This window comes from Pipistrellus kuhlii, unplaced genomic scaffold (genome assembly GCF_014108245.1).
Source record: "Pipistrellus kuhlii isolate mPipKuh1 unplaced genomic scaffold, mPipKuh1.p scaffold_m20_p_8, whole genome shotgun sequence".
NCBI classification, from domain to species: Eukaryota; Metazoa; Chordata; class Mammalia; order Chiroptera; family Vespertilionidae; genus Pipistrellus; species Pipistrellus kuhlii.
This window is the reverse complement of record NW_023425584.1, coordinates 19501266-19518262: the sequence shown is the minus strand read 5'-3', so window position 1 is coordinate 19518262 and position 16997 is coordinate 19501266. Positions and strand designations below refer to the sequence as shown.

At 47.1% G+C, this 16997-nt stretch overlaps 1 protein-coding gene across 3 annotated transcripts in view; it reads right to left on the bottom strand.

The window, feature by feature from the left end:
* Positions 1–315: 315 nt before the first annotated feature.
* SH3TC2 (SH3 domain and tetratricopeptide repeats 2) overlaps positions 316–16997 on the bottom strand; it is a 48763-nt gene continuing 32081 nt past the window's right edge. For all 3 annotated transcript variants that reach the window (XM_036423907.2, XM_045576432.1, XM_045576433.1), the window contains 7 exons: positions 15231–16916; positions 14943–15123; positions 7971–8121; positions 5965–6087; positions 4094–4244; positions 2798–2994; positions 316–1187 (listed from right to left, as the gene is read on the bottom strand). In XM_036423907.2, coding sequence (XP_036279800.1) covers positions 996–1187; positions 2798–2994; positions 4094–4244; positions 5965–6087; positions 7971–8121; positions 14943–15123; positions 15231–16916 — 2681 coding nt within the window. In that variant the 3' untranslated portion in view covers positions 316–995. The remainder of the gene's footprint in view (positions 1188–2797; positions 2995–4093; positions 4245–5964; positions 6088–7970; positions 8122–14942; positions 15124–15230; positions 16917–16997) is intronic.

Sequence of the window (16997 nt, the reverse complement as noted above, 5' to 3'; positions counted from 1 at the left end):
CGCCCTGGCCAACAGGGAGCAAGGCTCTGCCTCCAGCCAGCATGACGGGAGTGGGTGTGAAAGTGGAGTCTTCCCTCGCTGAGCCTGAGGAGACTGCAGCCATGGCTGATACCTGGACCGTAGCCTTGAGAGCCACCCTGAGCCAGGTCACACTTGGACCCCTGCCCTCCTCCAAAACCTGAGATAACTATGCTCCCAGCCACTGCACAGTGGCAGGTGCTAATAGAGATGCTTGGTCAGGGAGCTGCCCTGACATCATGACGCCCAGCCTTCAGGTCTCCCCTCCCCCTCTCCCTAAGACAAAGGAGACAAATGTCTGTGCAAATGCAAACGGGCAATTTTAATAATATACACTATTTACATGTCATCTACATCATAGCTTTCTAAAGGCTCGATTTTTACATCCTGGCCTTTGGTAAACTTCCTCTGGTTTCCGGGGGTCGTGGGGGGGTGGGGCAGAGCCTCGGGACAGGATGGAGACAGTGAACCTGCCTTAGACCTCCCACCTGTGCCTTCCCGGGGCCATTCTGAGGCTGTCTTTTGGGCTAAGAGCATGGTCATTCCCACCTGCTGGTCCTCAGGCCCCTCCCTGGGCAAGGGGAGGGGTCTGTCCCTGAGCAAAGTCAGTGAGGCAGCCAAGTCCAACCGCTTGCCTCCTCCCAGCCAGTTCCTGATTTCCCAGGGGAAGGAGCGAGGCTTCCCACAGGCACGGTTTCTCATTGTCTCCAGGAGAATCGCATGTCAACAAAGTGCATTTCTGAGGCCCGCTGTGTGGAAGGGCCTCCGTCAGCTGGGAAGGTGCTGGACCCACATCCCAGACTTCCCTCCCGCTCCATCTCCCTCCGCTGTGTGGCTAGCACAGAATGAGCCCCTCTTCTCCCTGGAAAACGAGGGGCTGGGACAGGTGATGGTTTAGGCCCTCCAATGAGCTTCCAGGAGCCCAAGGCAGGGAGGCACTTCAACATGGCAACTGGTCAGAGCTGGGCCAGCTCTCCTCAGAGGGCCAGGCCCCCGCCACTCAGCCACCGCGCCCGCTCTGCGGAGCGCCCGGAAGAGCTGCTGAGCCACAGGGGGCTCTGGCAGATGCTGTCCAGCCTGCTCCTGATGGTGTCCTGCAGCTCCTCGTCACCCAGCAGGGCCGCTGCCGCCAGGGCCAGCCACAAGTACTCAGTGGCATCGTGGGCATCCTAACCCCCGGGCACAGGGCAAAGAAGAGACAGCATTAGCAGCATTTCCAGGAGAGGCTGGGAGAAGGCACTGGCAGCCCTAGCTGTATCTGCCCCACAACCTTCATCCCTCTCCTGGTTCCGGGAGGGTGGGGGGGGTGGGGGGGGTTCTCCCCTCCTCTCCAGGCACAGGGGTGGCACCTTAACCAGGGCCAGCCAATCATGAAGCAGCATCCCCTTGGCACAGTGCTTCAGGAAGTATAAATGACTCAAGCTGACCTATCCCAGTCCCTCCCCAAGGCCTTCCAGTGTGCCCTAGCAGAGAAAATGGTCCCTTACCCTTTCAGACATGGGCTTGGGCCTGCCAATGGGTGGGGGGCAGGGAGGGGAACTAAAAAATATGGGGAAGGAGAAGCATACAGAGCCAACAGATAGAGAGAGGCAGGGAATGCATGATGGAAAACTGAATTCATTCCTGAACTTCCCCCCTATCTACACTAACAAATTGCCTCTTTTGTTTAACGCACTAAGCGCCCGGTCAGTCACCGGTAGGTGACGCTATACTTTCTGTCCGGAAGACTAAACAGTCTGGGCGCTTAACATGTTAAGCAAGTTGGAGTTGAGTTCTTCCCCTGGCAGCTGTAGGGCCTTTAATTGACACAATCCCATCATGCACTTTGTCTCTGAGCCACTTGCTGGGAGCTGTGGGCAGAGGCACGATGGCCGGGGGCCTCCACTCCCCAGGCCTCCCTTCCTACAGGGTGGGGATGAGGCACAGATCTGCTTTGGGTGAGACTCAACAAGGGATGTCTGGTTCCCATCAACCCTCATAACTCAATAATCAGCTTGGGCCAGAAACCGTCTGGCAAAGAAGAAAAGGCCAGCAGAGCTGCCCCAAGGATCCCCTGGGCCCAAATGCAGGCGACTCGGAAGCCACCTTATTAAGAGATTAGGGCTTATGCTGGAGCAGACCGGACTTCTGGCAAAGGGAAGCCAGTGACTGGGGACAGGATTTGAGCCAGAAGTGTAACAGAGTTTCAGATCACCCCCGCAGTACTAGAAGAGGCAGGGAAAGCAAGCCCTGGGTTCAACTCCAGCAGAGCCAACAGGAGAATCAGGACTAAGACCTTCCACAAGCCTAGGCATGCTGGCATTCGAAGACCCCACTCCTCATTGTCTCAAACAGATTAGCCTGGACCCAGATTTCTCCTAAAATGGAGTTTACATAACTTTATAAGTGAGTTGCAATGGACTAGTTAACCCATAACATCTCGTAGACATACAGGTAAGCATTAATTTTTCTTTTTCTTTTGGAGCGTTTGCTTTGGGTCTCTTATATATTCACAGGATCTCGAATTAGGCAACGTGTCCATTGTGCCTGATAGATAAAGTGGTCACAGGACTCAGAGCAGAGCAAGGAGAAAGGAGCTATCATCTGCTCTCAGAGATGGGAGGCACCTTTGAGCTCTCCATGGGGGTAAAGGAGCATTGGTCCCTAGTGGAGTCGGTCCCCACCCTTTGAGACTGGATGCCCCCTTGAGGCCATGTCAGCTCTACCCTGAAGGCTCAGGGTCCGGGAAGAACACGGCTGAATGGCAGCTCTCACCTGATCTTCGGAGCCTGATTCTTACCTTCAGCTGGTAGAACGTGAGTCGGCCCAGGCGACAATAGACCTTCGCATAGTACAAGGCCTCCTTGGGGCTCTGCAGCCACGCTGGACAGAGGGACAGGGTCTTCAGGTAGCAGTCCTCGGCCATCTCGTACATGTGCAGGGAGTAGTACACCGTGGCCAGACGGTGGAAGGCCACCAGCTCCTGTTTCTGATCTCCTAAGAATCGGAAGACTGACCAAGGCCCTGGCAGCCAGCACTTCCCATCACCCATCCCCTCGTTCACTATGCACAAGTCTGTGGAGGTCTGCTGGGGGTCAGGGACTGTGCTGGGGACACGAGGAACAAAGCAGAACAGGCCCCTCCCTCACGAGGGCTACTATCTCATAGGACACAAACATCCTGTAAATAATCCCACAAATAAAAGTAGAATTACACCCGGGATAAGTGCTACAAAAGAAGACACAGAGCTGTCTGAGAGTGCACCAGTCAAGACTTTCTGGAATGATTCCTGAAGGAAACATTCTCCTTATTACAAGTGTCATCTTCACTTGAGATTCTGGGAAATAATAATTTCCAAATTCTTGTGGGGAACGTGGTGACAGATGAGCTTGCTGAAACAGCTACAGATTCTTTACAATGAGATAACCCTGTCAGCTCGCACATGGGCTGTCCTGAGGGCTCTGGGCTGCTGGCAGCAGTGGTCAGCACTGTCCCTCAGCAGCTCGGAAGCCACAGAGACCTGCTCTCCAGTACCCCACACTGAGGGGAGCCTAGATCTTGTTTTGGTTTTGGGTGGGTTTGTTGTTTCAATAACAAAGTGGCCTTTTAAAGAGAACAAAGGCTTCCAATGGGTGGTTTGGGGAGCAGGGGGAAGGGAGGAGGAGTGGCATATTTGCCAGGTGGCAGTTTGATGCAATCTAAAAACAATACTTTTGAGATTTAAAGAGCCAAAAGCCCAAATTATAATAGAAAATCCAAGGGAGAGATCATTCTGATAGGGACAAATGCATAAGAGGGTGGAAAACAGTCTCCCTTTGGCTCTGCCCACAGGAGGATAAAGCATGTGCCCAGAGGCACTGCCTGGTGCCTCAAGGCCTCTCCTGAGCTCAGGAGACAGCCTCTCTGTTTTGTTTTGTGGTTTTTTGTTTTTTTTTTGGGGGGGGGGTTGCATAAAGAAAAAGATAGGAGGAAGAGAGAGTGAGCTCTGAGGTGCAATTAGACACAAAAATGTCCAGTAGCATCAACATCCGATGCCCTTGAGCATGCCCAAAAGTCTCCTCTGGCATCCCCGCCCATTCAGTGCAGAACCACCTACCTGTGACTGTGCTGAGCCTGGCTGCCAGGGTAGCAAACTCCAGAGCCTTGTCGTAGCCTTCCAGGCTGATCTGCAGCTCAGTCAGCTTGTTGAAAATCCGGAGCTCGGTTCTCACAGCCTTCATCCTCCTCGCTAACGGGACAGCCCCCGCCTGGGAAGAGAGGCACAGGAATCTCAGTCTCCCAAGAATGACCCGTGTGCACTGTACTCCAGGAGGCTCACGTTACTGGATTGGGGGATGGTAGTGACTAAAGCTAAGGGACTTGGTCGTCCACCTACAGGTTTTCTCAGCTCCTGGCTCTTGGTTGCTCTTAGGGGTGGAAGGACTAGAGGTCACCGGGCCTCCTAAGTTTGGGAAAACAGAGAGCAGGAACATTGCCTCCCAGCCATGTGCTCCATCAGCACCTGCAGCGCTAATCTATGAAGTAGCTACGTGTGTAGGATAAGAGTGCCCAACCAATGGTCATTTCTATTATTTTTATTATGACAGAATGTAAGGCAGGTCACGTCATCTCTCTGAGCCTTAGTTTTCTCATCTATAAAAATGCGTATGGCAATGAGCCCCTCAATAGTCAGGGTCATGCTCCCTGTTCAGTGCCGGGCACATAGTGGGTGACTCACAAATGTCTGATGAGTGATTGATCAACTGAACAAGCCAATGAATTAATATCTGCATACGTGAGATTTTAGGATCAAATAAGATAATGCTTACAACTTCAGTTGGTGATAAAAATTATGATTGACATATCTGCTTAACCATCTAGACGTTTATTTATTAGTATTATTTATTAAATCAACTCCCTCTTAATATCTTGTCTCATTTTTTGCAGCGATGTCTGTGAAATCATGGGCTTGATGAGCTGGTGTTATACTTGATAAAAACATAGTAAAACAGATGTATTCCTCCATGGGCCAGCCATCTCCCACCTGTCTCCAGGAGTGCCTGGGAGCATTCTGGTAAACAGATTAGTGTGCTACACACACCACGAAGCACCAGGCACCTGAGAAATGCAATTATTATGGCCTGTTCTCCAAGCCTGGGAAGGACAGAGTTCATTAGCTCCTCCTTTGAGAGCCTGCCAGATTGAAGAGAGCAAAAGTATGTGGGCACTGGATGAGCAAGGGGTGGAGAAAAAGGGGCCATATATCCTACACACTCAGGGGAGGCCTGCATGGTGGGCCCTACAAACTCAGATGAAAAGTAACCACATGGGGTGGTCTGAAACGAAAATCCCTCGATAAAAGTGAGTCATAGCAGTAGTCACATCCTAGGCCTGTAACTTTGTTGGCAAAGGTCAATCTTAACCTTAAGCAAGTCTGTCTATGGTCTTTTTGCATCCAGGATAACATGGAATGTCAGGGTAATCTCCTTTTCCAGACCCCTTAGGGCACATCCACAAATGAGAAGACCACAGAACTCCTCATTGTTATCTTGTTTCCCCAATTTCTTGTGCTGCAAATATTATTAACTATCCTGTACCCACCAATGTTTTACTTTTTATCCAACCCCGGAGAATTCCCTGCTTACTTTTTCCCATCCCCTTAATCTCCCATCAGTGGATTTCATGTATTCCCTTACACCTCCTCCTTTGATTCTAATGTATAAAATAAGTTCAAAACTGCCTTTTTTTTTTTTTTTTTTTTGAGCATTTTCTCAATCTGTTGAGATTTTTGCTTCCCAGGAATTGTTATCAGTTTGGCTCAATAAAGTCATAAAAATTCTCTCAGAGTTGGATGCTTTTTACATCAACAAAGAGAAGGAAAAGAACTATCAGCAAAAGAGGAAAAGACAGATCCAGGCCAAAGTCTATGTGGCCTCTCCCAGGTCTGTGCCAGGGCCTGGCGGGCACACTGTGTGGCCTGGGACTTACTCGGTAATATTCCACCGCTCGGTGCCTGTGGCGGGTCCCATTGAAGAACACATCACCTGCTTCTTCGTAGAGCCTGAGGGCCAGGGAGGGCTCTTCCGGCTTCAGCGCTTTCTGGATGGCTGCCTGCGTGGGACAGAGACAACTGTCAAAGACAGAGAGGAGGACTTCAAGCGTCCCCGGGACTGGCAGGAGTGAAAGCCTGACCACCTAGCTTAACCCTCTGCGGCATCCCAGAATCCCACATTGTCCTCCACACTCATAGAGCTGCGGGAAGACTGAGATTCTCTAGCCCAGCATTTCCCTATCACTGTAGGAGAGATTACATCATATGGTCCTAGAATAATTTTCAGCAGTACACATAACATTTGATGTCTTAATCTACAAGTATTTATTTTAATGTGTTTTAAGAAAAAAATACTAATAATACATTAAAACCTGTGGTTTCAGATAGCATTGTTTAGTGTACAATGCTAAGAACTGGAAGTGAAATCAGAAAAAAGTAAGTATATAGTGATATAAATAGTATTCGGTTATGGCAAAACAGTTACTTTTTTGTATGAATGACTAAACTTTGGGAAGCAGTGATTTCATCCAATACCTGCTCTTTCCAGATAGAGAAACTGGGGCTCAGAAATATTAAGAAACCTCTCCACATTCACATCAGTGGTTAGTGGCAAACAAATGCTAGTGTCTCCCATTCCAATCCCTTCTCCTAGCCTTCATGGCCTCCTTCTCTCTAACAGGCTAATCTATGTTGCACTGAAACAGAACGTGGCATGGAAGATGATGAGTGAAGAACCCACGACAGCACAGCTGTGGGAGCTCAGCCCAGACGAAGAGGATTCAATTCCATGGCAATGACCTGCAGAAGGCCGAGGTAGGTGGCAGGCTGGGGTTGGGTGGGGCTGGGACCAGTTCTCGCTAGTTACTGTTACCGCACATGCAGCGACACAGAGAGGGGGCGGTGAGATGGAATCCTGGAGTCAGAGGCTCTGCTGCCACCCCGAACAGCTTCCTCTGGGCCTCCGTCTCCCGAACAATGAGAGGCAAGACGGAATCATCTGCTCTGAAAATCCTTCCAGCTCTCAAATGCCAAAGCAGAATGGAGACTGACAGCGAAAGCTTCACTTCACACAGCCAGGGGGCCACTTCTACCACTTACTACATGTATCATTTTGAGCAAGTTATTGGCCTCATTGGGCCTCATCTGTAAAATGGGAATTTCAATAGAAACTCCTGCTGCATTTGTAACGAGGATCAGTCTACATCATGCCTGTGATGTGTTTACCAAAGTCTTCTGTGCATTCCATCACTGTTACACAACCTTCAGTCTCAGTGCGAGTGAGTTTAACCAATGGAGTAGGGGGAATAAAAAGGAAGAAAATAAAAAATGGGAACGAAGCAAAGATAATGAGCATATTTTTGATGGAACAAATCTTACATACCATCATGATGTCAGTATTTGCAAATAATAGTAATAATAATGAAATACCACTTACTAAGCTCCAAGACATAGCACTGCTTACTATGCATATGCATTTACTATACAAGTGATATACCTGATCCTTACTAGAGATTGGGTTCACCCATGAAGAAACAGAAGCCTAGTGAGCTCAGGTAGCCAGTCCAAGGACACACGGGTTGAGAACAATAACGTTAACACTCCACACACATCAGCCTCGCCTCATATGGCAGCACAACCCTGAAGGTCAGGTGTGCGTCGAGCTTTGGAAGGATGGATGTGCTTGGCATTCAGGTGAGGGAGTCTCTCACCACGTTCTTTGGGAGCCTCCATGTGTATATGGACTTGGTTCTGGCCCTTTGCCACCTGTATGCAGCCTGCCAGACTGTCCTGGTTCCCACCTGTGTCCAGGGAGCAGCCCATTGTTGACTTCCCCTTCAAGGAGAGGCCATCACCTCTCTCTAGCTCCTGATGGTCCCTCTGGAGGGTGCAGCCCCCTCCCCCGTTGGCCCAAGTCAGTAGATGAGCTCTGCAGGAGGCCCACCTGCAAGTACAGCTCCACCAGCTCATCCTCCTGCATGAGGTAGTAGAGACGCCCAGCCCGGAGCCAGGCCTCGGCAGCCTTGTCCTCCTCGCCCAGATCGATGAAGATCCGCAGGCTCTCCTTGATGCATGTGAGGGACCTCCTTAGGGACCTGCGGGGCGAACATGGACTCATAAAGCACGAGGGCTCCAGGGGGCCTCAAAGTCCCTTAGCACAGGCAGAAGCTGAGGCTCTCAGGGAGGCGGAGGGGAACAACACTGTTTCAGGTCACACAGGAAGGTCCAGACCTGTGGTTTGAACCCTGGCTCTGCCTTAGCCAGCTGTAAGAAAGTACAGGACTTCTCTGTGCCTTGTTTTCCCCATCTGTAATATGGGGATATAACTTTACCTGCCTCGGAGGATTGTTGTAAGATTTAAATGTAATAATAAAACAAGAATGCTCAGAGTAAGCACTTGATAAATATTTAAATGTTAGTTATCATTGTTACTACTGACCATCTATCCACCTTTCTACTGCACTGGAACCTTCAAATGTGTCCCCGCCGTCCCCACATTTCCATTGCTACTGCTTCTCCTTCCACCCCAGATTCCATTCTTTTAACCTTCCTCACTTTCAAACCTTACTCCTCCCACCAGGGCATCCTCACATGCTATGAGCTTCATGAGGTCTTCCCTGACCCTTCGCTGCTGGTGCTCCTTCCTTCCTCTCCAAACCCAGCCTTGCAGGTGCCTGTGTCTCACCTGGGAGCACTGCGTGCCTTTGCCTGCGGTGGCTCTGAGCTTTGTGAAATGGAAATCCCTGAGGGAAGTTCAGTTGAAAAAAAAAAAATGTGTCCATTACAGCAAACCTCACCTAATAAATTCCCCCTAGAAATCAGTGCCAAGAAAAAATTTGCTCCAACAGACATACTTGCTTCTCTTCTTTTATGAAGCAGCGTGAACCACATGTGGCTTTCCCCTTTACCTCAGCCACCAGGAAGCTTAGTGCTAACTTACAGTAATCACCCCTGGGTGCATGGAAACGCTTGTTTTTTGTTTTTTTTTATTTTGTTTTGTTTTTTCCTGGTCTTGGTTCTCTCTTTTTCTTGAGTGCTCTACAGAAGTGGGTGATTTATGCATGCTAAATAAACACAGCCTCATAATGCATTCTCCTTGATAACTATATGAGTATAAAGGGATAATGACCTTATGTTTGCAGAGTTTCCCATCATTTAAGGTACCTCACGGTCTTCCTCTTAGTATTCACTCATTGAAGGTAAAGCAGAAGTGAATGTTTATTTCCTTCCAATTATACAAATAAAAATTCAGAATTTTAGGATTATAGAATGTTAGGATTTTTAAAAGCCTAATTTGGATCAGAACAATGGAGGAAAGACCTCCAAAAATCCACTCTCCTGTAAAAACCAAAGAGAACACAGGCAAAAACTGTCACAATCAATTTCTTTCAGAACTCTGGAAGTTAACCAAAGGTTTACAACAATTTGAGGAGAGTTTATTCAAGAAAACGGCTGAATCGTGTTAAGGACAGTGGGTGTCATTGCTTTTTAACTTGATCTAGAGTCTAAGGCATCTCCTCCCCTCAGCTCTGTGGCAGCCTTAAAAACCAAACACTTGGCCATCACAGTAGCTGGGAAAACTAACAACCTCTCCCAGCCACTGGAGGGGACACAGTGAGTTTGGAATTCCCCATGCTCTATCCCCAGGGAACTGTCACTATTTGACAAGTCCGGAAGTTCCCTGCAAGCCTTCACTCACAGGGCTTGTTTTTATTTAACCTGACTCAGAGCTTGCTCAGTGCAGATAACCCTTTCCCTGGGGTGTTTGTCCAGAAGGATCAGCAGCGATTGTCTCACACTGCTGCTGCCTGAGATGGTGAAAACATCTGGAGCAAAGAAGAAGCTGAAAAGAAGACAGCAAATAAAAGGAAAAGTTGGGGAATGAGCGGTCCATAGAAGGCCCTGAAAACTCCAGCATATTCCCAGGAATCTAGAAAACCATTTGAATGTGCAAAACTGTTTGCATGTCCAGGAAATGTACAAGATTATTATAAATGAAAATGTTAATTATAATCCCTAAGGTAACAACCAGAAAAATAGCGATATTAGAAAATACTTTTAGATGAATGAAAACAAAAATACCACATCCCAAAACTGGAGTTGAGTGGAATGAAAGCAGTGCTCAAAGAGAAATTTATAGCTGTAAATATTTATATAAAAAAGAATAAAGATCTCAAATCAATAACCTAACATTCCACCTTAGGACACTTGAAAAAAAAAAAAAAAAGCAAAGTAAACCCAAAGTAAGCAGGAGAAAGAAAATAATAAGCATTAAATCGGATATAAATGATATAGAGAATAAAAAACAATAGAGAAAATCAACAAAATAAAATAATTGGTTCTTAAAAAAAAAGTTAAGAGTCAAATCTCTAGTTAGTCTAATCAAGAAAAGCAAGAGAAAAGCTAGGAATTAAAGTGGAGACATTACTACTACCAGAAATAACTAGTGAAATGAAAAGGATTATAAGGGAATACTATGAACAGTTGTACTCCCACATATTAAATAATTTATGTAAATGGACATATTCCTAAAATAAATACTATCAAACTGTTCAAGAAGAAATAGATCATCTAACTAGACCTATAACAACCAACAAGATTAAATAATTAATTTTTAAAAGAACAAAACAACTCCTTACAATGAAAAGCCCAAGGCCAGATGGCTTCACTGGTGAATTCTACCAAACATTTAAAGAAGAATTAACACTAATCCTTCACAAATTCTTTCAAAAAGTAGAAGTGGAGGAAACATTTCCCAGCACACATTGAGACCAGTGTTACCCTAATAGCAAAACTAGACAATAACATTATCACAAGCAAAGAAAAATACAGATCAATATCTCTTATGAATATAGATGTAAAAACATTCCACCTAAAGTAGGAAATTGAATCCAGCAGCATATAAAGGGGATTATACTCCATGACCAAGTGGGATTTATCCCAGGAAAGCAAGATCAGTTCCACATAGTAAAATTAATCAACTCAATACCCTTATTACTAGAATAAAAGAAAAACCCACATGAGAAGTTCAATAGGTGCATTAAAAGCATTTGAATAAAATTAACACTCTTTAATAATAAAAATTATTGTTCTATTCAAAGAACTAAGAATAGAATGGAAATTCCTCAACCCAATAAAATGAATTTATGAAACATTCATAGTTAATTTTATACTTAATGGTGAAAATCTGAAAGCTTTCTTCTTAATATCAGGTGCACAACAAGAATTTCTACTCTCGCCACCTTTATTAAACATTGTATTGAAGATTCTAAGGTGATAAGACAAAAAATGAAATAAAAGACACCTAGATAGGAAAGGAAGAAGTAAAGCTATATATGCATGTGATATGATCTTATATATAGAAAATTATAAGGAATACACACACACACACACACACTATTAGAACTAATAAACAGTTGTAGAATACAATATTAACATGCAAAAATCTACTATATTTCTATAAATGTCAATGAACAATCTGAAAGTGAAATTAAGAATACAACTGCATTTATAGCAGCATCAAAAACTACTTCAGAATACAATTTAATAAAAGAAGTGAAAGATGTATATTCTAGAAACAACAACACACTAGAAAGGATTAAGAGATGTCTAAGTAAATGGAAAAACATCCATGTTCATAAAGTTGAAGACAGGATGTTGTTAAGATGGTAATACCACCCAAATTGTTTTACGGATGCAACATTCTCCCTATCAAAATCTCAGCTGGCTTCTTTGCAGAAAGTAAAAAGATGCCAAATTTCATATGAAAAGGCAAGAGACCCAAATAGCCAAAACAATCTTGAAAAACATGTTTGGGGGACTCACTTCCCAATTTAAAAGTTACCACAAAGCTATAATGAACACAATGGCATAGTTTCCCATAGGCTAGACACATTGATCAATAGAATAGAACTGAGAGTCCAGAAATAAACACTTATGTTTATAGTCAATTGATTGTCAACAAGGGTCCCAAAACATTCAATGTGGAAAAATAAATTTTCAGCAAGTGGTACTTGGACAACTGAATATTCACACAAAAGAATGAAATTGGATCCTACTTCACATCATATAAAAATATGAACCCAAGATTACTGACTGACTTAAATGTAAGAGTTAGAACTAGTAGACTACTGCACTAAATAACTACAGTAGTCCCCCAGTTCCAAGACCCCCAATGAATACCTGAAACTATGGATAGTATTGATCCCTATTTATGCACTGTACTGTGCTATACATCTTCACCTTTTCAATTACAAGAAGCACTTACAGCTTCTCTTTGGCATATCCAGGTTGCCAGCATTACTACTTTTGCGCTTTGGGGCCATTATGAAGTAAAATAAGGATCACTAGAGCACAAGCACCATGATACTTCTACAGTCAATTTGAAAACCAGGAGAACTAAGTGACCAATGGGCAGGTAGCATGGACACACTGGACAAGTATGATTCAAGTCCCAGAAAGGGTAGAGGAGCACAGAGAGAGATGTCATACTACTCAGAACAGCATGCAGTTCATTTCTGGTCTTTTCCATTTAACATATTAGGACTACAGTTGATTATGGTTCATTGAAACTGCAGAAAGCAAAATCGGGGATAACGGGAGACTACTGTAATTACTCAGCTGACCCACACAAATATGTATTGTATGTTTCTCTGTGCCAACTTCTCTGCTCGACATGTCTACCCACATGTAGCTTATGGTCACCACACCATGACCTTCTGAACCTACTGCAGAGTTTTCAAAACCCAAAAAGCCCATGACCTTAAGAATCTGTCCCCTGAGCTCAAGATGCTTTGGAGGCAGCAGGAATTCTGGTACTGGAAGGGCTATTGCCAGGGTCAGAATAGCACAGCTGGCTGGTCGAAGACTTTACATTCTGGAAGTGGAAGGCACCGCATTCAATCTAACCTCATCACTGGGGAAGCCAGGAGGAGAAATGACTTGGTTAAGGACACATTATTAGCTCCCGGGAGGATTGCTTCCTGACTCCCAGCCCTGGTTTCGTCTTCTTTCAGTCACTTCTTGGACCAATTGCAGCCCCACTTCGCACCTCCTCTCTGTCACCCCTAAGAAGTACAGTGACCCCTCACACTGGCTTAAATAAGGCCTCTGCCATCTGTGCTGACAGCGTCCAGGGCTTTCTCTCCGGCTTCCCCCTAAGATCACAGTGGTTTCTGACAACTGGCGGTGGGAGGGAGGCTGGTGGGCAAAGGATGGCAGTGGGACAGGTGATGGCTGGGAGCAGCAACTAATCTGACACTGAGCTTGTACACAGTGAGAGGTGGCAATGAGCCTAACATATATATTGCCACCCTTGCTCCAGGCCCATAAAATCCAACTTTCCTGAAGCCCATTCCTATGAGGCCGTGCCATGAACATGACTGTTTTGTCTCAAAGGTTCATTCAAGTCTGACTTCTTGACCTGTTCCAGAATTACCCAAACTCCTATGGTCTCCTAATGGAATCAAGGACAGCACGGGGTCCAGGCCTCCTTTCCCCACACATGCTACAAAGATAAAAAACAAAACAAAACAAAAAAAACACCTTCTTGGGACTGAAAGTATAGATAAAGGGAGACTGCAGGACTCCTGATTCTTATGAGAGAGAAAGGGTGAGGGAGAGGAAGACAGAGTGATAGCAAGGAAAGAGGGGGATGAGAGAGAGAGAGAGAGAGAGAGAGAGAGAGAGAGAGAGAGAGAGAGAGGGAGGGAGGGAGATCCTTATCTTATTATTTATGATCTGATTATCCAAATGCCTAAGGTTACCAGATTACCTACCATGTAGCCTAGAAAAGCAAAATTATAATGTAATTAGCTTATCCTCAGCCACCTCTCTCTGTGCAACACCAGCAATTACCTCTGCTCTATTTTAGAAGTCATTCATAATTATGAATTCAATGCTACAAGGCTAATCTGTTGCAAAATGCAATTGAGTATCTTGCAAACCATGTAGAATTTAATAGAGTGAATTAAAGGCTTGTTAGAGAGCAGAGCTGCAGGCCATAGGCCCTGACAAATGAGAATGAAGCAGATTAGACCAGCAGGCAAGAGAAAACCAGCAGGAGGGGGCGGATGCCTGGAGAATACTTTAAACACCGAAGGGTTAAAAGAAGCCTTTGGGTAAAATAGGTTTTGGTATATTTTTGCAAAAATAAAGCTTTTTAAGAGATTGCTGGAAAAAACAGCGATCCACAAAACAAAGGATGTTTCATCGTACTATTACACAATCTTGTCAACACAATTAAGCTACAGTCAACACTTCTTTTGTTGTTTATTCCAAGACTTAGGGCATAGTTACAGTTATAGCCCAAGTACTTTGAACTAAAAAGTGAAAATAAACTTAGTTTTATAATTGCCAGTTTAATTTTAAAGGGAAGGGACCAAACAAATTTCTTTACCTTGAAAAGTTACACCCACTTTCAGTAAATGTATTTACTTTGTGTCCTTTCTCTCGTACCAGCTGTCTTCAGGTGAGGGAGACCTGAGGTTCCTAACAGCCACCTCTCTGCATTAGGCATCCTCAGCCATGGGCAGGTGATGGGTTGTTATGGAAACACAAGTAACTGTAACCAAGGCAACATTCCTGAGCCCTTTCTCTGTATTAAGCACTATTCCAAGTGGTCCATGTGCATTAACTCCCTTATTCCTCACAAAAATACTATAGCATGGATGCCATCATCATCCTTCTTTGACTGGGGAGGAAGTTGAAGCTTGGAGAAATTAAAAAACTGGTCTAAAGTCACATAGCTAGTAAGTGATGATGATACTGGGTTTGCACTGAAGCTGCAAAGCAAGGCTCTTCTCCTTGATGCTATAAACATACCATGGGCACTGGACTTGACACCCTGCAGGAAAGAACAGTGTTTCTCCTTAAGGAAAAAGGATGTTTCTAGGGCTTTTCCCTAACCCAGACTCACCTGGCCGTGTTCAGGTTTCGATACAGCTGCCCGAGGGACTCCAGCAGCTGCCCCTCCATCTCCCGGTCCCTGAGTTGCTGAGCCAGGGCCAGCCAGTGCTCGTGGTAGGTGATGCATGCCTCGGGGTTGGGGGACACAGAGCTGTAGAAATGGCAGAGGGATTTGGTGACCTGAAGCTGACCTGAACATAAAGCAGGGACATGAATGAGACAACCTGAGACAGGAAAAGGGCAAAATGTGCTCTAACACTTTCCTCTCAAGCTGCCCAGCAGCAGGGGACATACTTACTCTTTAGGTGCCGATGCCTTAAGCCAAACAGCAAGGCCATTTCGTAACAAAGGCGCCCACTGGCCAGCTGGCATCCACACACCAGGACTTGGGCCAACCAGAGAAGCACCTGCACTAATTCCATGTCTGTCTCCACACTGGCCTGGAGTTGACAATAGAGTCGGACGGCCTGCAGGAAATAGTCTCTGGCTGGCTGCTGGGCCCAGGACTTAAGGGACAGGTGGCCAAGATTGGCCAAAGTCACTGCCTGGTTACGCACATCCCCCACCTCCTGGGCCCCGTTCAAGGCCCGGAGATAGCTTTTGGCTGCCCTGTTCACCCGGCCTTCACCTTGAAGTGCAAGTCCCAGGAGGTTATGGACTACCCCCTTTTGGATAACATTCTCTGTCTCCTTCAGGGAGTGCAGGAGGGGGTAGAGGATGTCCAAAGCCTTCTTCGCCTGGCTGGCTAAGAGATAGGCCCAGGCTAGGCAGAGGGAAGACTCGAAGGCTTCCTGCTCACCCAGCAGCTGCCCCAGCACCAAGGCTTGGCTCAGGTAGTAGATGGCACCATCAGGAGACCTGTGTTGGAGGTACACTCTGGACAGGATGAGACACAGGGCTCTCTGGGTGCGCCGATCTGCCTGCTCCTCACAGGCGGCCAGCGCCTGCCTGAGCGCCGGACAGGCCAGGGGGGAAACTTCATTCCAGCTTGTGGAGGGAACACGGAGGAGCTTGGTGGCATTCTGGAGGGCCAGGTGGACCTGCCAAATCGGAAGGGACATCCCTTGTGCACTATGGGGACCACGCTGCCGGACGGAGGCCACTGCGAGGTGCGGAAGGTATTTCTTATCATACAGAAAACTCAGGATGGTGGCCACGGCACCCGAGGCGGGAGGGTGTCCAGAGAGGAGCTGCAGCCGTTCCACGAAGGGCAGGACCTCCTCATGCCGGCCGAGGCTCAGGAGCAATCGGATGGCCAGGAAGCAGGCCCTGGCCTCCAGGGGGCAGCTGCCCGACGCAATGCCCTGGCGCAGCACGTAGGCCACCACATCGAGCTCGTACTTGGCACTGGACTCCCGGTCAGGCAGGCAGGCCAGCAGGGCCCCTGCCTTTTCCAGTAGGGCCGAGCTTTTATGCCTTAGCCTCTGCCGCAGGTAGATGGCAGCCAGGTTGATGTACAGGGCAGCCACCAAGGACAGGTCCTCAAACGCCCCATTGAGAATGTGGATGGCCTCCTCGAAGTATACCCTGGCCTGGGAGAGCTTGACCTTCCTGACGCTCAGCCGGCCCAGGAGGAAGCAGAGCCGGGCGTGGGCCCAGGTCATGTGGCTCCGCTTGGCCCACTTCCTGGAGGCCTCCAGGTAGACCACCAGCTCGTCCTCCTCGGAGAAGCTATAAAAGGAAGATGTGAGGAAAGAGAAGGACAAATCATAGAGGCCCTTGAAGTGGTCGGCGTAACCCTGGTGATCCAGGAAAGCCAGGATGGGGGCGAAGGTCTCTGCCTCCTCCTCCTCCTGACCAGAGTTCAGGTCCATGAGCAGCTCTGGGTCGTCCAGGTCGTCTGGCTCCGGCAGGTGATAGCTATCTGAGGCGGCGGAGAGGAGCTCCTCCAGACTGCAGTCCTCGGAGCTGCTGGACCGTCCGGAGCCTGAGGCCTGATGCTCCTCCCCTGGCAGGGCCTCCTGGAAGCTGTCGGGCTGGGACACTGTAAGGGACAGCAGCATTGAGCAACCCTAAGCCCCTGCAACTACAGTGGCCAGTGCTTGGCAAGAGGACAGGGTGCCGT